The following is a 25,772-nucleotide window of genomic DNA, read 5'->3' on the forward strand; positions in this document are numbered from 1 at the left end:
CAGAAATCGGATTGGGACCTTGAAATGAAGAAACAGATCAGGGAGGTGACAAGGAGGGACAGGGTTGTAATCATGGGGGACTTCAATTATCCTCATATTGACTGGGTCAATTTGTGTTTTGGTCACGATAGGAGACCGGATTTCTTGACGTGCTAAATGACTGTGGCTTAGAGCAGCTAGTCACGGAGCCCACCAGAGGACAGGTGACTCTGGATTTAATATTGTGCGGTATGCAGGACCTGGTTAGAGATGTAAACGTTACTGAGCCATTGGGGAACAGTGATCATGCTGCGATCCGTTTTGACATGCATGTTGGGGGAAGAATACCAGGCAAATCTCTAACAAAAACCCTTGACTTCCGACGGGCAGAGTTCCCCCCAAATGAGGAGGCTGGTTAGAAGGAGGTTGAAAGGGAGGGTAAAAAGAGTCCAATCTCTCCAGAGTGCATGGAGGCTGCTTAAAACAACAGTAATAGAGGCCCAGCAGAGGTGTATACCGCAAAGAAAGAAGGGTTCCACTAAATCCAGGAGGGTGCTCGCATGGCTAACCAGCCAAGTTAGAGAGGCTGTGAAGGGCAAGGAAGCTTCCTTCCGTAACTGGAAGTCTTGCCCTAATGAGGAGAATAAAAAGGAAAATAAACTGTGGCAAAAGAAATGTAAGACGGTGATACGGGAGGCCAAGCGAGACTATGAGGAACGCATGGCCAGCAACATTAAGGGGAATAATAAAAGCTTCTTCAAATATGTTAGAAGCAGGAAACCCGCCAGAGAAGCGGTTGGTCCTCTGGATGGTGAGGGAGGGAAAGGGGAGATAAAAGGAGACTTAGAGATGGCAGAGAAATTAAATGAGTTCTTTGCATCTGTCTTCACGGCAGAAGACCTCGGGCAGATACCGCTGCCCGAACGGCCCCTCCTGACCGAGGAGTTAAGTCAGATAGAGGTTAAAAGAGAAGATGTTTCAGACCTCATTGATAAATTAAAGATCAATAAGTCTCCGGGCCCTGATGGCATCCACCCAAGAGTTATTAAGGAATTGAAGAATGAAGTTGCAGATCTCTTGACTAAGGTATGCAACTTGTCCCTCAAAACGGCCACAGTGCCAGAAGATTGGAGGATAGCAAATGTCATGCCTATTTTTAAAAAGGGAAAGAGGGGGGACCCGGGAAACTATAGGCCGGTCAGCCTAACATCTATACCGGGTAAGATGGTGGAATGCCTCATCAAAGATAGGATCTCAAAACATGTAGATGAACAGGCCTTGCTGAGGGAGAGTCAGCATGGCTTCTGCAAGGGTAAGTCTTGCCTCACGAACCTTATAGAATTCTTTGAAAAGGTCAACAGGCATGTGGATGTGGGAGAACCCGTGGACATTATATATCTGGACTTTCAGAAGGCGTTTGACACAGTCCCTCACCAAAGGCTACTGAAAAAACTCCACAGTCAGGGAATCAGAGGACGGGTCCTCTCATGGATTGAGAACTGGTTAGAGGCCAGGAAGCAGAGAGTGGGTGTCAATGGGCAATTTTCACAATGGAGAGAGGTGAAAAGCGGTGTGCCCCAAGGATCTGTCCTGGGACCGGTGCTCTTCAAGCTCTTCATAAATGACCTGGAGACAGGGTTGAGCACTGAGGTGGCTAAGTTTGCAGACGACACCAAACTTTTCCAAGTGGTGAAGACCAGAAGTGATTGTGAGGAGCTCCAGAAGGATCTCTCCAGACTGGCAGATTGGGCAGCAAAATGGCAGATGCGCTTCAATGTCAGTAAGTGTAAAGTCATGCACATTGGGACAAAAAAACAAAACTTCACATAAAGGCTGATGGGTTCTGAGCTGTCTGTGACAGATCAGGAGAGAGATCTTGGGGTGGTGGTGGACAGGTCGATGAAGGGGTCGACCGGATGTGCGGCGGCAGTGAAGAAGGCCAATTCTGTGCTTGGGATCATTAGGAAGGGTATTGAGAACAAAACGGCTCATATTATAATGTATATTGGCAACCTTCAGTCTCGAAAGACTATGGTATCGTGCTCTGAAAGGTGGTTCTGGAACAAAGTCTAGTGTGGCTGAAAAGGCCAATCCGGGAGTGACAATCCCTTCCACACCGGGAGCAAGTACAGTCTGTCCCTGGTCTGTCTCCCTAGCTATGGGCCTTCCTTCTTTGCCTCTTAGCCTCAGACTGTTGGCAAAGTGTCTCTTCAAACTGGGAAAGGCCATGCTGCACAGCCTGCCTCCAAGCGGGCCGCTCAGAGGCCAGGGTTTCCCACTTGTTGTGTCATATTATAATGCTGTTGTACAAATCGATGGTAAGGCCACATCTGGAGTATTGTGTCCAGTTCTGGTCGCCGCATCTCAAAAAAGACATAGTGGAAATGGAAAAGGTGCAAAAGAGAGCGACTAAGATGATTACGGGGCTGGGGCACCTTCCTTATGAGGAAAGGCTACGGTGTTTGGGCCTCTTCAGCCTAGGAAAGAGACGCCTGAGGGGGGACATGATTGAGACATACAAAATTATGCAGGGGATGGACAGAGTGGATAGGGAGATGCTCTTTACACTCTCACATAACACCAGAACCAGGAGACATCCACTAAAATTGAGTGTTGGGCGGGTTAGGACAGACAAAAGAAAATATTTCTTTACTTGGCATGTGGTCGGTCTCTGGAACTCCTTGCCACAGGATGTGGTGCTGGCATCTAGCCTAGACGCCTTTAAAAGAGGATTGGACAAGTTTCTGGAGGAAAAATCCATTACGGGGTACAAGCCATGATGTGTATGCGCAACCTCCTGATTTTAGAAATGGGTTATGTCAGAATGCCAGATGCAAGGGAGGGCACCAGGATGAGGTCTCTTGTTATCTGGTGTGCTCCCTGGGGGATTTGGTGGGCTGCTGTGAGATACAGGAAGCTGGACTAGATGGGCCTATGGCCTGATCCAGTGGGGCTGTTCTTATGTTCTTACCACCCCAAGATCTTTCTCCTGATCTGTCACAGACAGCTCAGAACCCATCAGCCTTTATGTGAAGTTTTGTTTTTTTGTCCCAATGTGCATGACTTTACACTAACTTACATTGAAACGCATCTGCCATTTTGCTGCCCATTCTGCCAGTCTGGAGAGATCCTTCTGGAGCTCCTCACAATCACTTCTGATCTTCACCATTCGGAAAAGTTTGGTGTCGTCTACAAACTTAGCCACCTCACTTCTCACCCCTGTCTCCAGATCATCCTGGACTTTAAATTTTGAATTTAAGCAAATCCAGAGCCTGAAAGTGGAGGTGGGGGCAGTTGCTGCTGTTACAGATTTGCATCCCCAAATTAATTCGCCTTTTTAAATGAGTGAGCTGCTGTTTCCAATCAGGGTGTTTGCTTTCATAGCACGGGGTGGGTTCTTCTGCGTACAGCCTTTTTGAAAGGGCCTAAAAATTGGGCACCTGCCTGTTGCTGAAAGTGACCGAAGGTGAGGGGTACCTTCAGCTGTTTCTCCTCCCGCCTGCCAGGTGATTATGAAGAAGAATCTCCCTTTCTGTAAGTGCAAGCGGTACCTGTTTTTGAATTGGCCTGAAATGTTAGTACTCTGGTGATGTTTAACTGAAGGTGTTAAAGGGTAGAGGCTGCCTTCCCACCCACCCACGATGTTTGAAGTCATCCGCTTTACTTTCTCTGTTCTGATGGGAATCGGTCAGATGGCAATGGCTATTCTCTTGAGACCCCAACTTTCTTCCATTGCAGAGCTCAAGGTGGCCTGCAGGGAGTTTCCAGACAGTTCAGCATCCAGGCACTGGCCAGGTCTAGACCTGCTTAGGTGACTTCTTTTGCATGTATGCTCGAGCGGTCACAAGTTTGTTACGTTTCGTGTACATGTGAAGAGAAGCTGCCGTTAGAAACCCTTTGTGTGTCACGTGATGGTGCAGGTGTGATGCATTTCCTGCACAGGCATCCACAGATCTGCTTCCAGGGGCGGGTGCTTCCATCCCTCTGGCAAGCAGGATACCCAACATTCCCCAGCTCCCCTTCCCAGGAGCTTAGATCCCCCTGCCATTTTTGAGAAGATAGGATACCCTTTTAAGTGGCCGGGAAGGCACCTGCTCTTTATTAGCTGTCTCTGCATCCCAGCAGAAACTGGGATGTCTCCCATGCCCTCTGCGTGGGCCAGAAGACTCGGGCGGGACAGAGGGTTGATGCCATGTTGATGGCAGCCACAAATAAGGGCAGCCTCACAAGCCAAGTCAACATTTGTGGATCCCTCTTGCAACATTAAAGCACAAGGGAAATTGTCAAGCATAAAGTGGGTTCTGGTAAACTTCCACAGAGCCCTTTATATTAATTAATTTATTTAGAAGATTTCTATCCTGTCTTTCCTATACTGGAGCAAATGCTCAAGGCCGGTTACAATTCAAGAATGAAAATATACAATATAGAAAACCCTAAATAAAACCCTAAGGGCAACAATCAATTGTAAGAGGACAACCAAAGCACTGCTGTAGAGTTTCAGGGGACAGACAATGACACTTCACCCAAATGCCAGAGAGAACAAAAACATTTTGAGCCCTCGCCGAAAGACCACGAGGGGGGGCAGTTTTTAGTGCCCCGGGTAGGGCATTCCATAGTTGTGCCACTATAGAGAAGGCTCACTCCTGTGCCGCCATCCCTCTAACTTGGGAGAGAGGCAGCACTTGAAGGCAGCACTCCTCTTTGGATGTCCCAAGGGATCAGACCAGAATGTATGGGAGAAGGCGGTCCCTCAGATAACCTGGACCCAAACCATGAAGGGCTTTAAAGGCTAGTTTTAGCAATACCATGCAATAAATGCAGAAAGGCTGACTGGAGTTGAAAGACCAAGGAGTGACATGGCAGCCTTCTTCAAGCATCTGCAGAGGTGTCTGTCACACAGGAGGAGGACTGGACTTACTCTGTGGTCTTGAGGGCAGGACTGGAGCCAGTGGTTTGAGACTACAGGGAAGTCCATTGAGGCTAGACACGAGGAAGAATTTCCTGAGAGCTGTCCAGCACTGGGACAGTCTGCCTTGTGTGGTAGTGGGTTCTCCCTCGTTGGAGATCTTGAACCAGAGACTGGGTGGCCACCTGTAGAAGTGCCTACACCGGGGGGGGGGGGGAGTTGGATGTAAGACCAGACCAAATTGTGAAGCCCTCCAAGACCCCTTCCAAGTATGAAATTCTGTTGTCGCATTTGACCCTTTGAAGCCGAAGAACTGGCAGCGGCCCCCCATCTCCAAACGTGACAAGGGCAGTAGAGGCTATTCCCCGTCCACAGCTCTGCACATGTCTCCTCAGAAAGCACCTCCCTATGAGTGGATCCGTAAGGCTTCCACACCACTCTGTTGAAATGAATAGCAGCTGCACTGCAGTCTTACTTGGCAGGGGGCACCCTGGCGCACACACAACTTATCGGGACCCATTGAGAGACCTAAACATTTGCTCTTCCTGCCATTATATTAGCAACACATCCAACATTCATTCCTCTCCAGGAAAATGCAACTGGCATAAGTAACAACAAGGTGACCAATTCATTCTCTCCTGTTTTGGGCCCTTTTTCCTCCTCACCTTGGATGGTGCATTGTTGTCACGTTTGAAACAACCTTGTTCAGTAAAGGAGGAACGCTGAGAAACTGTGTTCACTGGCCACTCAACAGAAGATCCTCTTTATTCCAGCCTGCAGCTATGTTTGCTGAGAGATGAGATGACCTGAGCACAGTTAAGAGTCCGAGTGAGTTGTCGTTGATGGCTGGCTTCTCTCCATCTTGGTGCATTTTGGTGCCTGGTCTTAGAGCTGTGCTTTCCAGTTCCCCATTGAATCTGTCAGATGACCTGCAAGCCGAAGCCCAGCCATTCAGTAACTGCCTTCTTTGTAACTTGAGGGCTTCTTAGCTCTCTGTTCCTGTTGTCCTCTTCCCGCTTGCACACTGTACCTTTTCCCGGTTAATGGGAGAGAGGATGATGTGTCAGAAGCACTCTGCTTTAATAGCTATTCAAGTTAAGAACAAGCAGACACTTGCCGGAAATGAGTAAATACTTAAGCATGTTTAGTGTAAGTGCAGGGATGTGTTTCCCCCTCTTGGTTTTGTGACGTTACTGTGCAATTTTGGTAATTGGAGCCCTGTAACTCTAAAAGTTAAACTGATTTAATAAGGACTTTGGAGAGTTTGTGGTTTTAGAGAACTATGAAAGCTGTTAAATGTGCTTATTTAACCTTGTAATCGTGGAGCGCTTCCAGTACTCCTGTTAATCAGTTCTCAGCCACAGTCAAGCTATGCTTTACGTCAGCAGTTCTCAAACTGTGGGTCCAGGACCCACCAGTAGGTGGTGACCCATTTTTGGTGGGTCACAAAACTGTGACATGGTAGATTAGGCTCTCTGCATCAAACAAGCTGCTTCTGGGGAGGGGGAGCACTGCTGGGGAGGGGGAGCACCATTATAGCCCTTGGCATTTATAAATCAGGCAGCAGCTTCTAGGACCTCTGAAGAGTTTGAGATCAGCTGCTCTAGGTTTTTGTCTCATTTCCGCTGATCTGGTCTTAGGGCAGGTTTGTGCCTAAGGAGTGGATGGATAAAGTGTTCATAGAGGCTTAAAATGTTAATGCACATCTTTAAATGAGTAGAAAGCATCAGTCTCGCATCCGCTGTTTTTTCTACCCTCCTTCCATGACCAGAGCCTTGTTTCTAAACAGTGAGTTGGTGCCATGATGCCCATGTAATTCAGGGATGGCCAACTGTTTTAAGGCTGACGAATGCAAAATTTCACTTGTCTGGTCATTCCAATACTCCCAGTTTGGCTGCAGTGCTCTTCCAGCCTTGTGCAACGTCTTACATTTATCTCCTTCTTTGAGAAGGTAAAGTCCACTTTGTTGCTGTGCTTCCCCTGATCTCTGCTTTGGAAGGAAACTGCAAGTTTCATGTTAGCTCTTGAGACTGGATTGAGTTTGCATCTAGACTTTGTTTCCAGAATATGAAAAGCAGAGGAGACATGTGTGCACCAGCCATTTCCTTTCTCTAAGCAGCCCTGTGTGTATATTGAAAGTGACTTGCCCCTTTCAGAGATTGGTCCAAGCCTGCAGGAAAAATCCCTAAACTCCACGTTTAGCTATTACAAGCTGTTAACAGCTGGGGCTTCCACAACACACCTCTCCCTGCTTCCTTTTTCCCACCCCATCCATTTGCTTGCCATTTGTCTGAAAGAGTCCTGTAGGAGTCAGATGTGTTCTGGCTGGTCTTAAACAAAGTGTACTGTATTGTCTGACCTTAGATTGTGGATCTTCTTTCTAATGATCTTGTTCTCCTAGTTTGGTAGATCAGTTTGGGAATAGGCAGGAGAAAGGAAGACAACACTTCGGAACCTGCAGTGGTTCCAAAACGTACCTGGGTTGCGACGCTCACACAGCCTCTTCTACCTGGCCCAGCCAGGCACCCCCATCCTGCTTCTCACAAGATCCAAGATAGCTGCATCCAAATCTTGCAAGGTTTCATGAGATCTCAGATGGCACACCCAGAACTTGAGAGATTCGTGCCCCTTCATCTTGGATCTCATGAAATCCCATGAGATGGAAAATATTGGCACCCAGAGAGACAGGTAGGGGCAACAGGGGACATCCTGCAATGCCCCTGTGAGTGTGCTGTGATGTCCTAAGGTGTCATGATACATACCTTAAGAATGTATGAGAATACATACCTTAAGAACAGCCCCACTGGATCAGGCCACAGGCCCATCTAGTCCAGCTTCCTGTGTCTCACAGCGGCCCACCAAATGCCCCAGGGAGCACACCAGATAACAAGAGACCTTATCCTGGTGCCCTTCCCTGCATCTGGCATTCTGACATAGCCCATTTCTAAAATCAGGAGGTTGCACATACACATCATGGCTTGTAACCCGTAATGGAGTTTTCCTCCAGAAACTTGACCAGTCCCCTTTTAAAGGCGTCCAGGCCAGATGCTATCACCACATCCTGTGGCAAGGAGTTCCACAGACCGACCACACGCTGAGTAAAGAAATATTTTCTTTTGTCTCTCCTAACCCTCCCAACACATTTTAGTGGATGTCCCCTGGTTCTGGTGTTATGTGAGAGTATAAAGAGCATCTCTCTATCCACTTTATCTTTCCCATGCATAATTTTGTATGTCTCAGTCATGTCTCCCCCTCAGACGTCTCTTTTCTGTGCTGAAGAGGCCCAAACGCCGTAGCCTTTCCTCATAAGGAAGGTGCCGCAGCCCAGTAATCATCTTAGTCATGCTCTTGGGAGCCCTTGCTTTGAGGAAAAAGAACCCTGGAAGCCCTGGGGCAAAACTCTGCACTGGGTCACCAATAGTGCTTTCCAACTTCTTCCAGACAGCGCATTGTGCCTGAATCCTCACTGCTAGTGGCCTAACCCTGGGCAGTGGGCCCTCTGATGGGTGTGTTTGCCACTGCCTGATCCGGCCAACTTCTGACACACTCTACCTCCAGCTCATCTGCAAAGAGACTGAGCTGTGATATAGAACTTTGCTGGTTCCAAGTTTCACCTCTGTCATGAACTCACTTGGGCAGGTCACTCCTTCTTGGCCTCAGTCTTCTCCATCTGCAGTGTGGGCTAATAATATTTACTTGTCCTACAGAGTTGCCGTAAGGACAGAATCAAGATGGTGCATATGAAGCACTATATAACTCAGGCAGTGTTATATAAATGTTGATATCAGTACTAAGAATGAAAGACGCATCATGAAATTAGCCATTGTCAGCTTTCGTCGGTGGCATTCATAAAATAAATCCTTCTTATATTAAACTGTGTAAAATATACATTATATGAGAGAGAACTGGCAGCCTGAAGGCCCACAAATCCCTTTTCTTCAGGTCTTTCAGACAAAATTGCTTCCCTCCAAATTGTGTATGCCTTAGAAAAATGGCTGAATGCTATCTCAAAAGCTGTTTACAAAGCCTCAGCATTGGTCGAAGTGTTGGAGCAAGGCTGTGTTTTCTGTCCAGAGAGAAATACTGTTGTGAGAATTGGGCCATTATGTGTTTTCACACACTGGTCTAAAAGGGGGGGGGGGGAAAGATTTCTGTTATTTTAGGACTATTGGAAACAGGCTGTGGTCACCGTACTGGGAAACCACAGATGGCAGGCTAGTGCCTTCCTATTTCTTTGGCTGCACTTTCTTTGTATAGGAAAAGAATGGCAGTGTGTTATCTGTACCTTGTCAGTGAATTGAATTTTGTACTCCTTTTGCCATGCATCAAAGAGATGTTCCCCCCTTTCCTTTTTTCTGCAGAGATGAACAATGACCATAGTTGACAAAGTATCTGAGTCCTCGAACCCTTCCGCCTGTCAGAAGCAGCCGTTCAGCTCTGTGGTACCGGCTTCTGGAGATATGGACCCTGGCTCTGCAGGATGGGGTGCTGTCTCTTCCCTAGAAGGGCCAAAACACAAAATCCCTTTGGGACCAGTGCCAGGAGCTGCAGTGTATTCAAATTCATCTGTCCCTGATAAATCCAAGCCCTCAGCTCAGAAAGATCTGGGTAAGCAATGCCACAATTTCAGAAATAAAAACGTTCTTATGGTTCTCTTAATGCAGCTGCATACCAGAGTTTGCCTGCTGAAGAATGTTCCCATTGATGAACACTGAGTTGGTGGCTTAGTTTAGGTGCTAAAGAATCAGTGGGAATGTGGCAGAGGGGCAGTAGAGCAGCCTTATGGTGACAACTGTCAGTGCTCCTGATGTTGACATCTGTGTGTTGTGTGGCCCCCATCCAAGAAAATCATACCAAAGTAGTCCAGTTGGAATGAGTGAGACAAATGAGTTTCAACTATGTTTGGTCACATTGATTCCATCAAGAGGGAGAGGTGGCCAACTTCATCTGAATCGGAGCCTGCGTAGAAAAGAAAAAAAAAACAGCCCTTGAATAGTTGTTTGTAGATTTCAACTTGTAAATAAGGCAGCATGGAATGCCTTCATTTTCAGTGAAGCTTTTAGCAGTGTGCTGAGCAATCCTCTACGTGCAGGAGGAGACCTGGCTGGGCAGCAGCATGTGCAGCATCTGAAGCTGCAATCCTATGCACACTTACCTGAGAGTAAGTCTCATTGAGTGCACAGGGGCTTATTTCTGAGTAGAGATGCGTTAGGATTGCATTGTTAGTGTCTCAGCGGACTGCAAGCTGAATGTGAGCCAACATGATGTAGCGATGAGCTCCATTAGCAGAGGTATGGGGTCCAGATCATGAGAAGTTCAGCTCTGTTCCACACTAGTCAGACCTTGGAATACGGTGTCCAGTACTGAGCACCACATTTTTTAAGAAGGACTTTGATAAACTGGAGTAGGTTCAGAGGAGGGCAACCAAGATAGTGAGGGGTCTGGAAAGTAAGTCCTATGGGGAATGGCTAAAAGAGTTGGTAGGTGTAGCCTGGAGAAGAAGAAGGGGAGCCGTGATAGCCATCTTCAGGCTTTTCAGGGGCTGTCACGCTGAATAAGGGCAGGGCTCAGATTCTGGTTGGTCGAGGTCAGACGAATCCTGAGTAAGTGGCTTGTCAAAGTCTAAGTGAATTAGTTCTGTGTCTTTCAAATCACGGCTTTGGTCTTTTGGCAGCGATCGGGGATGGCATTGCAGCGCCCCAGAAGGTTCTCTTTCCTGCAGAGAAGATCTACCTGAAGTGGCAAAAGATGCACAGAGTTGGAGCTGGTCTCCAAAACCTTGGCAATACGTGTTTCCTCAACTCTGCTCTGCAGTGCCTGACCTACACACCCCCTCTTGCCAACTACATGCTCTCCCACGAACACTCCAAAACATGTGAGTATGTTAACTGCACCACTCCAGAATTTGAAAGGGAAACTGTAAGTTGAGGAAGGAGATGTTTCATGTTCTTCTGTAGAAGCAGAAGAACCCTGTGCATCTCAGTGGACTAGCCAGTGTACGGTAGCATCAGCGTTTGTGAACTGCGCAGAAGTCCATTGGAGGCATGTTGTTCGGTTTAGTGTTCTGCATAGAACAGCAAGACAAATAGGTATTTAGTGGGTGGGTCTTCCTCCTCTCCTTACCTGGCAGCTGCCATAGTGCTGCCCTTTGTTTCCAGCACTGCAGAGGCATGCTTGCCAACTTCCTTATCTCTGCTCGTGCTCTCTCCTTCTCTGCCAGTAGATGGCAGCACACAGACACTCAGCTGCCCCAGCATCTTGCTTGCTTACGCTTGGCCATCTACTGATGCGTGTTTGGTCTTTGCCAGTTTCTCTGTGTGCCAGAAGAGAAGGGCTGCACGCACAATCCCGGTGCTGTCATGTTGTGCTGTGTTGTAGTTTCTCGCTTTACAATTCTGAGTGGTCCGGGAAAAAGCAGTGCTTTTACTTCACTGCTTGGGGGATCTTTTAATCAAGAGGCCAGATATAAATCCTTAAGATAAGGACAAATTAAATAATGTGCATCCTTACTGGGGTAGAGGGGGACATGGGGGTGTAAATTGCCACTAGCTCCAGTGAGCAGGCCTGAGGCAAACTGCAACTGTTTTTGGAGTTGTAGTTACAAAATGCCTTGGGAAAAATGGAAGCGCTCTAACCTGGTTTGATTTTGTTGATTTGCTTGCACTATTAAGGCTACAATCCTCTTTATGCTTAGTAGCAAGTAAGTTCCTTTGAACGCAGTGAACTTTAGCATTGGACTGTCAAGCTAGTACCTAACCCTGATGTAGGTGCAATCTCTGAGATCACAGGCTAATATCCACAATTTAAGTGACTTTATTCCTTGACTTGAGTTTAAAAAAAAAACATATCAAAGCTGTCTTATATGATTCCTCCCCTAAAATATACTGTAGTGGTTTATTAATATCCAGTAATTTATACAGCTCAAAAAAGGCATTTGACACATATACAATATGATTCACCTCAATTTATTTTATTTTACTTTTTAATTTATTTATTGTGGTCTCCTGCATTCTTTCATTTGCTCATTCTTTATTTTAAAAATATGTATTGCACCTGTCTGCCCCCTCAAGGGTGACTTACAACTATTGAGATAGTAAATCAAGTTGATAACTTGAATTGACTGTCATCTTAAAAGTGCAGAAGCAGTTTCACAAGCTAGGTATGCCCATTAAAGATCAATAAAAAAGTTGCAGGTTAAAAGCCAGCTGAAATAAGTGAATCTTCACCATATGTTTACTAATGACTGAGGCCATTTGGGCCTCCTGGGGGCGGGAGTTCTGTAGCTAGGATGTCACTGCCAGAAGGCCCTGCCCTCTTGTTCCTGTCAATTGTAGCTCACGGAGAGGTCAGAACTTCGTGCAGGCATCCTACTGGAACTATACAGAATAGTGATAAGAGGAGGTAAACGTGTTGTGTATATCCATTTTAGCACTGTTTCTTCATTGCAAAAAATGGTCCTTCTCTGGCCCAGGACATCTGTGACATTTTAGACCCCTCTGTCCTGCTTTCCCTTCAGGTCACGAGCAAGGCTTCTGCATGATGTGCACCATGCAAGCTCACATCACCCAGGCCCTTTCCAACTCTGGCAACGTTATCAAGCCCATGGCTGTCATCAACGACCTTAGACGTAAGCCAGCTCGGGGTGGGGGCACTCCCTCAGCCTTTTGTAGCACACACATTGTCTTTGAATTCCAGTTATGATTCAAGTCTGCATGGGGTAACCTGATGTACTCAGCAGCACCTTCTTTTTTCTTTACTAGGAATAGCTAAACATTTCCGTTTTGGAAACCAGGAAGATGCCCATGAATTTCTACGGTACACGGTCGATGCTATGCAGAAAGCTTGCCTGAACGGTAGCAACAAGTAAGTTGCAAGCAGGGGAATCCCTGCAGTTTCTTAATTCAGTTTTCCTCTAAGTAACCTTGACTTCTAAGCAGTCTGTTTGCTTCTGTGACTTTATTTCCAGATTAGATAGACATACCCAAGCTACCACACTCATCTATCAGATATTTGGAGGATATCTAAGATCTAGAGGTATGTTTCTAAATAGTTAACCCTCTTAGAATTTCTTTGGCAAGTTGCCTTGTTTAAGAGAGCTGTGAGCTCTAGTTTTCTGTACCTCGAATTACACTAAACATGTGTGCATATATATTTCTAATTCCAGTAAAATGCATGAACTGCAAAGGAGTTTCAGATACTTTTGATCCATACCTGGATATTCCGTTGGAAATAAAGGTAGGTATGGTTGTAAATAGAGAAAAAAAGTTATTTTAAATCTCTTAATTGCAATCTAGTTAGTTGATTGATCAGACCTTAAACCTGATCAGACTTTAAACCTGCTTCATTTCAGCCAGGTGGCCATATCCTGTGCCCTCCCACCATGTCCTAAGACCCAGTGTTGCCACTTATTCAGGGGATACCCACTTGGGACAAAGACGATACACCATCATTTCAAAACTATGCAGTTTTGATAGTGTGATTTGGGGCGGGGATGATGGATAAGCGTTCATAGTTCTGGTGTGGTGACCCTGGAAGCCTTGATTAATTGATTTAACCCTTTAGTAGTTGAAAGGGGGTCTCTCTTAGAAGTAATCAAGGAGATTCTTCTGCAGACTATTCTGAGAACATATGTACGCATGTGTATATTTGAACTTGTGTCACTCACTGCATTTTTTTTTGTTTGTTTTAGACAGCTCAAAGTGTTAACAAAGCTCTGGAGCAGTTCGTCAAGCCGGAACAGCTGGATGGTGAAAATGCCTATAAATGTAGCAAGTGAGGAGAAACTTCCTTCCCCCCCCCTCCCCCAGTAAATGTAGCTGAACGGATGCATCTTGCATGCTGGATGGATGCATCTTGCATGGCTTTAAAAATCATCTAGCTGACCTTTAGTATGTTACTGCAAGGCAAGCTTATGTTTGCTATGTTGTATATCACAAACAAGTTATTTATTGTTTTATTATTATTAAGAAGTATTAGTGATATATTTGATAGCAGATGCTGTTCCAATTTGCCTTTAGTAGATTTCCCTTGAGAGAAATTGCAAATTATTTTGTTTTTCTATAAGGTAGTTGAATTGAGGAAAACTGGAACAAAACTTGGTTTCCAAAGGGCTGAGGAAAAGGTTTGGGGGCAACTCAGTGGTAGAGCACCTGCTTTGTAGGCATAAGGTCTCAGATTCAGTCTCTGGCATTGCCAGGCAGGGCTGGGAAAGGGCACTGCCTGGGACCCTGGTGAGCTTCAGCCAGCCTGTGTTGGCAACACTGTAGTTGATGGCACAGTTGCCTCAGTTGAGGTAGCTGCCCATGTAGCCTGTGAATGGAATTAAGGAATGAATGGAAAGAGAGTCTGGTATTATGGAGATGTTTTTGTAGTGTTTAGGATGTGTTTGATTTTGATATAGTCCTAATAAAGAATATTGAATTAGATTAATCAGTGGCCTGTTTTGGAGAACTCCCTTCTGCAGTACCCCCCATTTCCTCTAAAATGTAACCCTCTTGGTCTCTGCTGCTTTGGACTGGCACAATCAATTCATGAAAATCTGCGCCTGTATATATGCTAACTGGGTAGCAGGTGGCTGATTGAAAATAGAACTGTGAGCTGAACAGCTTGTCTGTTGCTTCTGTTTTAGGTGTAAAAAAATGGTCCCTGCGTCAAAGAGATTTACAATACATCGGTCTTCAAATGTTCTCACTCTCTCCCTGAAACGGTTTGCAAATTTCAGTGGTGGAAAGATTACAAAGGTAATAGAGCAGGCTGCTTGTTGTTCCAGGAGTAGATTCAAAGCCCAAGACGTGACTTGTAAATGTAAAGTCTGTAAAAGCACCCGAGCAGTGGTGGCGCTAGTCCCTATAGTGCAGGAAGGACCACTAGTGATGGTGTCTTCTTACTTTCTTTATTTTGGTGGTGACCAGCTTCCAAAACAGCCAGCTCTCTTCCTCCCGCACTGCTGGGTGTAAGCACTGTTGGATTCTACTGCTGAATTGGATTGCAGTGTACAAGTCAGTTTTTATCCTTCTCAGATGGGGCTGCTCAGTCCTGAACTTCTAGTAACTTCTTAGCTTTTCAGAAATGTTCACACATTTTGCGCACCGAGTTTTATTAGGTCTGTAACTGAATGCAGAGTAGGCTGTTCCTTCTGCGAAAGCGTTTCAGAAAAACACAAGCACTTTTTTCCCCCCTGTTGCTGTTTAGGAAGTGAAATATCCTGAGTATTTGGATATCCGGCCATACATGTCCCAGCCAAATGGAGAGCCAATTATTTATGTATTATATGCAGTCCTGGTACATACTGGCTTCAGCTGTCATGCGGGACATTATTACTGCTACGTAAAGGTCAGTACAGTAGTCATCTGCCCCTTGCCGCTCGGCTGGGAGTTGCCTCGTCTCAGTTTTCTGTTATACGTTCTGCCCTAAGCCCACCCCCTCCCCACGATTTGGCCTTGCGGCCTTTGTTTCTATCACAGATTTTTGCAGCAGGATTATTTGAAGTTGGGTTCTGTGGAGCGAGGGGCTGATCTGATGTGCAGCCTGGGCCCTGTTCCAAGCCCTTTCACTGGGCAGTACAAGCATCACCTGCAAAGAAACAGGGTCCTTACTTTCATGGCCCCAAGACAGTGGATGATACTCAGCTTCTACACCCTGCTCGAGGGCTTCCCTGGTTGGCCATTGTAGGAAACGGGATCCTGGATGATCCAGCAAGGTTTTTCTTATGAAAGAGGACCTTATGATGCTACCTCTTAATATTTTTTGTTCTGCAGTTGCTGTATCATCTGTGCTCTCTTCCTGGGGCTCAATCCTGTGCATGTCTACTCATCCCATTGTGTTCAATGGAATGTACTCCTAGGAAAGCGTGTATAGGATTGCAGCCTCAGTCTGACAGTCTATGCAGCTCCCTTGTAGTCGGTTCCTGTTAACTCTGCTGGCACATGTGCATACCTGGCATTGTTGGGAGGCATCCCTGACACATTTCATGGTTTTCTATAGTATGAACGTAACTGATTTCAGTGCCCTTTCTTGCTTGCTTTGCAGGCCAGTAACGGGCAGTGGTACCAGATGAACGACTCCATCGTTTCAAACAGCGATATCAGATCTGTACTGAATCAGCAGGCCTATGTCCTTTTTTATATCAGGTAATATCAACATCGTGCGAAACAGGAAGGGTTGATTTCCGTCCCTTCTCAAGACCCTCCTCTGCTCTGCCTGGTCTCCCCTCACAGATGAAGTTGGTGAAGGGCAGGGCAGTTGTCTGCTCTTTCTCAGCCCTGACGTTGTTGCATCTAAAACCTCTGGTGCTGAGAAATTCCTTCTCCCTCTTGGCCCTGCTGTAAAGAAGAAAATGCCTGTTAGCTGGACAACTGAAGTGTGGAATGAAGTGATCTCTCCACACACGTCTGTTTCTGCACCCAGCAGGGGCAGGACAAAAGAGACCCAGACTTGAAGGTGGCGACATGGGTGGGCCCGTCAGGCACGTGGTGGGACATTTTTTAGGGCCACAGGCCTCCAGCATGTGTCCTGCTAGCCCAACTGCTGGAGCTAAACCTAAACCAACACTTTACCTTGCCTTTAAAATCCTGTGCAGCTTAGGACCCAGGTGCTTGAAGGACTGTCTCCTCTTGGGGCCTTAATTCAGTGAATGAATGAATGAATGAATGAATGAATGAATGAACCTTTATTAGGCATAGATAGAGAAATCATAAAAGCAAACATAATTAGTCCTAGTCCCGTTTATCAAAAACGGAGTTAAGACACTAAATTACTAATAAAACATTTACAGTTCAACATAAAATATCAACATTTTTGACAAATTACATTAAGAAGGCTTAGAAATCACCAAAAGTAAAAATTTAGAAACTCCCTCTAGCACATCTGGTTAGTTCAGTGGTAAAGGACCTGCCTGGAAATTTGGCTGATGATGACACATAGGAGGGCCTGCTCTGTTGTGGTGCCCGCCTTCTGGAGCTCCCTGCCGACAGATATCCATGCTCACCGCCTCCCTGCTTGGGAGGCCTTCCATGGGTGCCTGAAGTCTTTCCTGTTTCATGGGGAGTTGGTGCAGCCTGCCTGGGCCCCCCGGTCAGGTGCTTTTTATTTTATTCCCTCCAAGTTAGTTGCTAGTGTTTGGCTGTCTCAGTTTAGCTTTAGAGTGAGTGTTCATTGAAAATTGCAAGCCACCTTGGACAGGAGGAGCAGGGCCCCCCGTGCATTTATATGGATGAACTCCTGCCTTTGGCACTGCAGCCTTTTAAAGCAGAGTCTGCATAGTGCAGGGACTAGAATGCCGGGCTTGGATGTGGGGGACACAAATCCCCCATCCAGCCACAAGTAGTCACTAGTCTCTCGGCCTTAGCATCCCTCAAAGGCTAAAGTCTCTGAACTAATTGGAGAAAAGGTCACAGTTTGATGTTACCCAGCCTCGGAGATCCTCGCAGGGCAGGCTCGTGCAATACATTCTGTCAACCAATGTGAATCCGTTTGTTGCTGATTCTTAGGTCCCATGACGTGAAGAATGGCGGTGAGCATCTTCATTCTGTTCATGCCCCGGGGCAGTCCTCTCCCCGACCAGTTATCAATCAGCGAGTGGTTAACAGCAAGCAATCTGCACCTGGCTTTATTGGTCCACAGCTCCCTCCGCACATGATGAAGGTAATCCTTTCTTCTGAAGACTATGGGGTCAGTGAGCCAAGTAGAGAACAAGAGCCCACCCAAAGATCACGCCCTTATAATACCTCCCCCTACAATGTGAGTGGAACTCTAATGTGTCTTAAGTGTCACAAAGTGCACGAGATCTACTTTTAGAACCTGTCAAGTGCAGTGTCTGTCTTGGTGGCAGTAAACACTTTGCCACATCTTTTCCTCCAGTTTAAAATGTTGGATGTGCCAGATTTGAAGCCTGTTCCACAGCTTGCTTTGTGGAATACATGGCCTTCAGATTCTGAATTTTATTTCAGAGTGAGCCTGGTGTGGGCAGAACCAGTGAGTCTTGAAATGCAGCAGGGCTACTGTAGTAGCCACAGGTTGCCCTGGATTCAGTTGCAGGAGCCAGGAAAGCTTTGTGGCCGGCAGGCTCAGCCTAGACTGGTGCACTATGGAGTTGAGCAACTTTTGGTTGTCTGTCTGTCTGATATACTACTGTGGGTGGAAAGGTAGAGGCTCATGGATGTAGTAGGTTCAAATAGAATTGGCTGACCAGCAAACTGGAGTCAGAAACCTTGACCTGAAGTGGGTTTGCAAATGGTGGTTTGAAACCAGTTATGGCCACGCTTCACCTCCGGAGCCTGTGCAGTGTGGAACGGGACGCAGAGAAGACACAGAAACGAACCCAGGGCTGGCCTGCTATGTGTTCAGAAGCTCAAACTTTAGCTAGGAGTTTAAAGCACGGCTAATTGGAACCTTGGTTTGATATAGTGTCTCAGTTGAACTGAGTACTCCAACTTCAAGGCCTTTTAAATATGCCCTGCTTTGGAGTAAGCCGACACCATCCTAATAATCCAGTATGTAGTCACAAATTATCCAGGGGATGCTGCACCTTAATCACGGTTAGGCATTACACCTGAATCAAAGCACTCTAAATACGCTGGGATAGTAAACCACAGAAACATCTGGGTATGCTGGATATTGCCCTTTCCTGTCTTAGTAGTTTCCTTTTTATCAACGGCAGAATTCTAACCACCTGAACGGAACTGGATCCCTGAAAGAAACTCCCAGCAGCTCAGTGGCCAGCGCTAGCAACGCTACCCTGAACAGGCCGTCCTCCGCTCCGCCTGCCACGTCCATCCCCAACTGGGCCATCAGCCGGCCCACGACTGTCACGGCTCCTGACCCATCCAAAAAGCAAAAAATAACCATCAGTATTCACAACAACAAGCTGTCTGCCCGCCAGGCTGTCCCTCACAACAGCTGCCCCTTGGAGAACCTCAGCAAGCCTGCCCCGTCGTCCACCATTTCCAGCCCTTCTGCAGTACAGTCTACCTCAAGCTCATCAACAGTATCTGCTGCTGCTGCTGCACACAGAGTCCCCAAGCCCGCGGCTCCCAGCGAATCCTGCTCCAAGCCGGTCATGAACGGCAGCTCCAAGCTGAACTCCAGCACGCTGGTCCCTTACGGGGCCGAGTCTTCTGAAGACTCCGACGAGGAGCCCAAGGGGCCGGTGAAGGAGAACGGCCACGCCAAGCCTTTCAATGGCATTTTGACTGGAAATGCCGCCAGCACTGCAGAGGGCTCCTGCTCGTCTTGCCGCGCTGCCGAAGAGGAGGGGGGGCCGCAGCCCGAGCTGCCAAAAAGCGTGGCTGTAAATGGTGCTGTCGGTTTCGAGGACGCTCCAAAAGAAAATGGACTTGTGTGCGGCGAGGCCACTTGCCAAGGGAAGCCTGCAAAGTCGACAGAAAACCCCTTTTCAAAAACAAATGGATTGCATGGAAAAGTGAGTGTGCTGCCGCCGCGGTGGGCTTTGGGCTGGTTCAGGGATGGCACTGGCTCTTCGCACACTTGTGCTCCCACGGCTGCTGTTTGAAAGTGCGTCATGGGTGGGTCAGTATCTGGATGGGAGACTCCCTGGGAAGCCCACAAGCGGTTCCATGGAAGGAAGGCTGGGGTATGAATGAGAGAGAGAACCATCCTCAAGAAGTACTGCTGCTTCCCTCTCTGGAATGCTTCTTCTCCTTGCTTCCTTTGTCAGTCTTAATCATGGTTTAGCATAACATTTGCTTTGGTGGCTAACTATGATTAATGTTCCTTAATGATCCCTCTTAACCAGGGTTTGTAAACCCACTTCATACCCTTGTTTCAAATTATGACGACGATAGGAGCCCTCATTTAACATCATCGCCTAGTGTCTGGGGAAGGTGTCGTGCCTCGGCTGTGATGTCACACACCAGAAAGGGGTCCATGAGGGAACCTGTCTTGGTGGGTTATAGTTTTCATTCTGTTTATTTAACCTTTTCTCCATTTTTAATGCTAGGGACTGCCTACAGCATTGACGCCGGTCCCTGAAGACAGGATCTTGGATGCTTTTAGATACAATCAACTGAAGACGTTGTCAGAAGAAATAAGGTACTGCAACCTTGTCTGTTCCAGATGCCTTTGCATCAGAAGGGACAACTTGTATAGATTGAGAGATTTATCCCAGTGCTTCAGATTTGCCCTTGGAATTCTTGTTGATGAAAACTTGCCAGTTTCCTATCCAAGGCATGTTGAATGGGGGGGGGGGGGAGGGGACAGTGGACAAGAGCCATTGTATTAGTTCCATCACTGACATGGTAGTTGTGACCACATAGCAATAAATTGGAGGAAGTGGGGGATGTGAATCAGTAAACAAAAAACCTAGGTTGTCAAGTCTGCACTCTTAAACTGAAAGAATGTTCCGGTGAAATACAGGTGACTTGATTCAAAATACATTGGTTGGGACATACCTGTAATCAGGAGAGTAGCAGATCCATAACCTTGTCGATGTGCTACCTGAGAATAAGAGCTTGCTGTGGAACCCTGGAGACTAACACATCTTATTGCGTAAGCAGTTGCAGGCCAGCGAAAGATCACTGTTGGAGGGAACAGACGGGAGCAGTCATGAAACCCTGTGGTTCCTGCTGCTTAGACCAATTAAGCTGGCTGCCATTTATTCATTGAATAGTTTTTAGTCAGCCTGTCAGCCCCCCTGAAGGTCCCTAAGGCAGCTCACAAGAAAAGATGACACAGCCACAAGAATGAAATACAAACAAAACTTGCTGATTTGACTGCACATAATCAGAAAATAGAGGCAAGACCCTTAAATAGTGATAATTGTATTCATTTGGATCAAGGGGGAGGCCATGGGGTGCTCTATTCACACCATTCTAGTGCCATGATGAGTGTCTTCTCAGATGCCAGTGAAAGGTGTTTCCTGATTTATTAGGAGTCTGGTCTCCTGCAGCCTGCAGTCACTCGTTAAAAGGAAAGTTCACACCTTGCATATATTCTGCCTGTTTGTTCATCTGGAGCAAATAGCGCTCCTTTGGCAGAGTTTTAACTGACCTCAGGATCTGGGAGGTTTCTTGATCAAAGAAGAGATCAAGTGTCTAAAGTGTTCGTAGAGATGTATTTCTCAACAGAATGTCGTTTCTGACTTTTCTAAGAGGAGCCGGGAGAAGCATTAATGTGGGAGAGATATTTATTTGTGATGTGGCTTGGTGCATCGTTGCCTTTCTGGCCAATTTCATGACCTGTTTACTCTTTTATGTGCAGTGCAAGTGAAACCGAAGCGACCCCAGCTGAGGAGAGCTGCATTGAAGCCCTAGGGAGCCTTGGCCATAGTGTTCCCTGTGAGAAACCTGCCCAGGTCCCCAGCAGCGCTGCCAGCAACATTCCAAGCCTCTTGAGCCCTCCAGACCCTGAAATTGTTTCTACCAAAGATGACCCCTGTGAAAGTATTGTGGCGGAGACGGAAAGCTCGCCTCTCGGGAGCACTGGACAGCTTGAGCTGCAATCCAGCGCCTTAGGAGTGGAGGAAGAGTTCCCCCGAGAAGGCAGCACAGAGGACCTTGCGGAAAAACTGGTAGGGCCGAACGAAGGGAGCATTTTCTGGAAGCAGAGCCTTGTGCCTGCCCGAGGAGTCGCCGACGGAGTGGAGCAGCCAAGCCCCTTTGCAAAGCCTGATGGTGAATGTAGTTCTCAGAAGCCTGTGGCTCTCAACAGCGTAGAGGAATGCCAGGAAATGCTGGATGGCGTACAGAACTGTGTCGAGCCTGCTCCTCTCGATGACTCGTCCGTTACAAGGCTGGATGCAGCTGTGTTGAGTTCAAAGGAAGATGGCCGACTGGGAGGGAGCGGCAACTGGCTTGCGGGAACCGCAGAAAGGCAAGAGCTGAAGCCTCAGTCCCCCCCGAAGGAGAGAGAGTGCACCTCCCAGAAACCGGACAAGGAGCACCATCGTCCAAAGAGAGAGCGTGTGGAGAGCGAGGAGCGGGAGGGGGGCCGGAGTCAGCCGGACGGGCACCACTACAAGAAGAGGCGCTCCTACAGCCGCGAGAGGACGAAGCCCGAGCACTACAAGAGGGAGTACTACAACGGGAGCAACTACAGACCTCCGTGCAGCCCTGATCCTGGGAGGGGTTTGGGGAAATACCCCCTGTGCCGCTCTCGCAGCAGGGGGAAGGCTGAGCCCGAGAGGAGCAGGCATAGCTACTGGCGAGGAGACCAGTCGTGGAGTAGGGAGAGGTATTACTATCAAGATGTCCCACGGAGACGGGAGAAGCGTCGCTCGTATCATTATTACTATTCTTCCCACGGCCCAAGGAGTAGTCAGGATAGAAAATTCTCTCATGCTGAGAGGGACTGTCTGAAACCAAGTCATGTTTACAGTAACCCCTACAAGGACTATTACTACAAGAGCAGGTGGACTCAGGACCCAGCAGCGAAGGAGAGGGAGAAGTACAGCATCAGCAGTTCCAAAGCGGACTCGTACCATGTTCCAGCTGCCCCCCAGCGCTCTGCCCGGCACCCCCACGAGAGGTGCTCGGCCCTGCCGGAAGACACCAGTTTGCACCTGGCGGCTTCTTGCCCAAAATACGAAGGCCTCAAGGAAAGGAAGAAGAAGTGTCCCACCCCCCCAGGCAGCGACCTGGAAAGCAAGCGCCGGCCCAGCTCACAGGGCGAGCTGCTCGATGAGCAGCGAGGGCGGAAGCACAAGAAGTCGAAGAAGAAGAAGTCGAAAGACAAGCACCGCCAGAGAGAGGCCAGGTCGGTGGGGGGGGGCCGGCTCTTCCTCCTGAGGAAGGCACCGGCTGCTTTGCAGGCTGGAGCGGGACGGCTGGACACGGGTTGCTGCCCCTGGAATGGGATACTTTAGTAGCAAGCGCGTGGTGGTGTTTGGGGGAGGGCCAGAGTTGGCATTGGCCTTCTTTGTCCAGTCCCAGCCCTGGCTCTTCAGTCAGCTTCCAAGCGGCCCTTTGCCGCCAGAACAGAGTGGAGTCTAGGCATGAACGTTCTGTGACTTGCTTCAGGGGTTGGTTAACCGCCAGGCATGGCTGGAAGAGGAAAGCCTGAGGCTGCCTCTGGAAGGAAGGCAAGGCGGAAAGGGACAGATTTGCCACCCAGGGAGGGCATTCTGGAGCGCTGAGGGGCCGTGGGAAAGCTTTGCTGACACCAGGCCAGTGTCTTCCTCATCAGGACCAGTATTATTGACACTCTGCTTTTCAAATGATTTACGTACATAAAGGGGGTTTGGCGGATTGACTGAGTTTAAGCAATTGAGGATCTTGGAAGACGCTGAGGATCTTTGTGGTGCAGGTGAGATTGAAGCCCGAGCCAGTGTGTCGCTTGGGCCATGGATTGGCAGGAAGAGCGTAAGGAGCTCTTTGGACCCAGCTGCCTCTCACCCCTGCCTGTGGTCATGTTTTCACCACTTGTTGGTGAGAACAAGCAGCAACAGGGCCGGAAGATCACCAAGCAAAGGTGATCCAGAGGCGGGTGTTGCACGTTTTGCACTGTATTAGCCTGGAAGGTTGGGGGTGATGTGGTGACATCATGTCACCCCTGAACGTCCGGGTTGCTGAGCTGCAGAAGGGAAGCCGCACACCAAGTAGCATTCTCAGAATGCTTCTGGGCATCCAGTCTCTGAGCTGTGGCCCCTCCACAGAGCATTTGCAGACATTTCTCAGCCCCCATTTCCCATTGTGAGAAGAATGTTAGAGAGGCTCAAGGACAATCGTGTGTCTTGCTGTAGCCGGGCAGCCCCCCCATTCCACTTTGACTAAGCCAAGGGAGGGAGGGGAGACACAAAGTCTAACTTGGTTCTGCTTCCCACCCCCCAGACATCACCAGGATTCGGACCCCTCTGTGTCGGGCTCCGAGGCGGAGACTCACAAACACAAGAAGAAGAAGAAGAAGAAAAGGAAGCGCTCCAAGAAATCCGAAGGCTGCGATGACACTTCAGCTCCTCATGTCCCCAAGCCAGCCAGTGTGGAAGGCAAGGCCCTCAAAACCTCAGAGACGGCTGCACCTTCGCCAGAGGCCTGGAGGAGGCAGGGCAGGTGGCCCCAGGAGGAGGTCGGAGCTGCTTCCCATAATGCAAAGAGTGTTGAAGGGAGCATCAAGGAGTCCTGTTGCCCGCCTGTCCCCGCTCCTAACGCAGGTAAGAGACTCGGAGGGAATTGTGGTATGTCTGCATCCGACACTGGCGAGGTCGAGCTGCCATCCCTCTGCTTGCCAGCAGGGGCTCCAATTCTTCACAGCGAAGTTTGAATCTAACATTTGTTCATGTGTCTTGAGGCAGGTTTGTGCAAATTAGTGCAGGGTGGAGAGTGACTGTGGCTGAGAGTCCAGGGTGATGCCAGAGAATCTCACCTTGCTGCATTCACCCTCTATAACGGCATTTTCAGGAGTGCTTGGCCTGCTGACTGCCCCTTCTGCACCCAGCACTGCTCATTTGTACTGGGGTGATGCACGCAGGGTGCAGCTCTCTTGCATTGCAACCTGGGATGGAGGTGTGTTGACTGTTGGCGATGCTGTGTGGAGGCTGGTTCTTAGTGGTTCTGAGGGAGCTGACCAAAGGGCAGGTGAGAGAGAGAGAGAGCTGTGGGTGAAATGATGTCTAGCAGGGACCAGTGCAGGGACTGTATGAGAGGCAAGAAGGCCAGGATTTGCACAGGTGGGAGGTCACAGAAGCAAGTTCCAGCAAGACAGTAAAAGGGAAGTTCCACTTTCAGGGCTCTGAGTGTTTGTCAGATAAGAGTGAAGAGAATTCCACAGGGCCAAATTCAGATTGCACTCCAACCTCAACACTATTTAGGCTGCAACCAGTTTTTGTTAAGGTAAAAATATTCTGTGTTTCAGCTACTACGGATGCACCTTCTTATCAAGAACCTAATCGTACAGTTATTGAATCTTTAGATGACAGCTTTCCATATACAGAGGGAACTAGATGGTATGTGGTTTAAACTCCTTGGGGTTCTGGGTCTGATTTATTGCACAAAGTAGGTAAGGTTGCTTCTGAGTATTCTGTGCCTGGAACTACATCGTATCTCTCCCCCCCCCCCCCCCATTTCTCACAATGTTAACTTCAATGCCTATTTGATCATAAGAGCATAAGAACAGCCCTGCTGGATCAGGCCAAAGGTCCATCTAGTCCACCTTCCTGTATCTCACAGTGGCCCACCAAATGCCCCAGGGAGCACACCAGAGAACAAGAGACCTGCATCCTGGTGCCCTCTCTTGCATCTGGCATTCTGACATGGCCCATTTCTAAAATCAGGAGGTTGCACGTACCCATTATGGCTTGTAACCTGTAATGGATTTTTCCTCCAGAAACTTGTCCAATCCCCTTTTAAAGGCGTCCAGGCCAGACGCCATCACCACATCCTGTAGCAAGGAGTTCCACAGACCAACCACATGCCAAGTAAAGAAATATTTTCTCTTGTCTGTTCTAACTCTCCCAACACTGAATTTTAGTGGATGTCCCCTGGTTCTGGTGTTATGTGAGAGTGTAAAGAGCATCTCCCTATCCACTCTGTCCATCCCCTGCATAATTTTGTATGTCTCAATCATGCCCCCCCCCCAGTTGTCTCTTTTCTAGGCTGAAGAGGCCCAAACGCCGTACCCTTTCCTCATAAGGAAAGGCATTTTTTTGCTGACTGTTTTGTTTCAGGCCTTCACTAGCAACCATGGTTAGAAGTGTACTTTTAAACGGCTCACTTGAACTTATTTTGGTTTTCAAAAAATGCCAGTGCAGGCAGCTCTAACCATGAGTAGCTCCAGAAAGAAGAGCGAGACTATGTGTGCAGAGTCCAGGGGGTGGGGTGAGTGGAAGGGCACACAAGTTTAGTAGGACACTCATGAGTTCCTTATTGTGACTGGGCAGTGTCATGCCTGAGCCTGAAAGGATTAACCTAGGAAGGATTTGTACATAGAGGAGCTGATG

The 25,772-nt window shown here is 48.0% G+C and overlaps 1 protein-coding gene across 2 annotated transcripts in view; it reads left to right on the forward strand.

The window, feature by feature from the left end:
- Positions 1 to 25,772, forward strand: part of USP42 (ubiquitin specific peptidase 42) — a 37,496-nt gene that overhangs the window by 6,640 nt on the left and 5,084 nt on the right. For both annotated transcript variants that reach the window (XR_010795035.1, XM_066640496.1), the window contains exons 2-17: positions 9,247 to 9,493; positions 10,560 to 10,760; positions 12,402 to 12,512; positions 12,646 to 12,748; positions 12,852 to 12,919; positions 13,050 to 13,120; positions 13,575 to 13,657; positions 14,514 to 14,625; positions 15,077 to 15,217; positions 15,914 to 16,014; positions 17,374 to 17,527; positions 18,543 to 19,304; positions 19,842 to 19,933; positions 21,101 to 22,594; positions 23,668 to 23,987; positions 24,689 to 24,779. Coding sequence is in view for 1 of the 2 variants with exons in the window: in XM_066640496.1 (XP_066496593.1) it covers positions 9,256 to 9,493; positions 10,560 to 10,760; positions 12,402 to 12,512; positions 12,646 to 12,748; positions 12,852 to 12,919; positions 13,050 to 13,120; positions 13,575 to 13,657; positions 14,514 to 14,625; positions 15,077 to 15,217; positions 15,914 to 16,014; positions 17,374 to 17,527; positions 18,543 to 19,304; positions 19,842 to 19,933; positions 21,101 to 22,594; positions 23,668 to 23,987; positions 24,689 to 24,779 (4,142 nt within the window). In the remaining variant the exon portion in view is untranslated. The remainder of the gene's footprint in view (positions 1 to 9,246; positions 9,494 to 10,559; positions 10,761 to 12,401; positions 12,513 to 12,645; positions 12,749 to 12,851; positions 12,920 to 13,049; positions 13,121 to 13,574; positions 13,658 to 14,513; positions 14,626 to 15,076; positions 15,218 to 15,913; positions 16,015 to 17,373; positions 17,528 to 18,542; positions 19,305 to 19,841; positions 19,934 to 21,100; positions 22,595 to 23,667; positions 23,988 to 24,688; positions 24,780 to 25,772) is intronic.

This window comes from Tiliqua scincoides, chromosome 13, assembly GCF_035046505.1.
Source record: "Tiliqua scincoides isolate rTilSci1 chromosome 13, rTilSci1.hap2, whole genome shotgun sequence".
Taxonomy (NCBI): Eukaryota; Metazoa; Chordata; class Lepidosauria; order Squamata; family Scincidae; genus Tiliqua; species Tiliqua scincoides.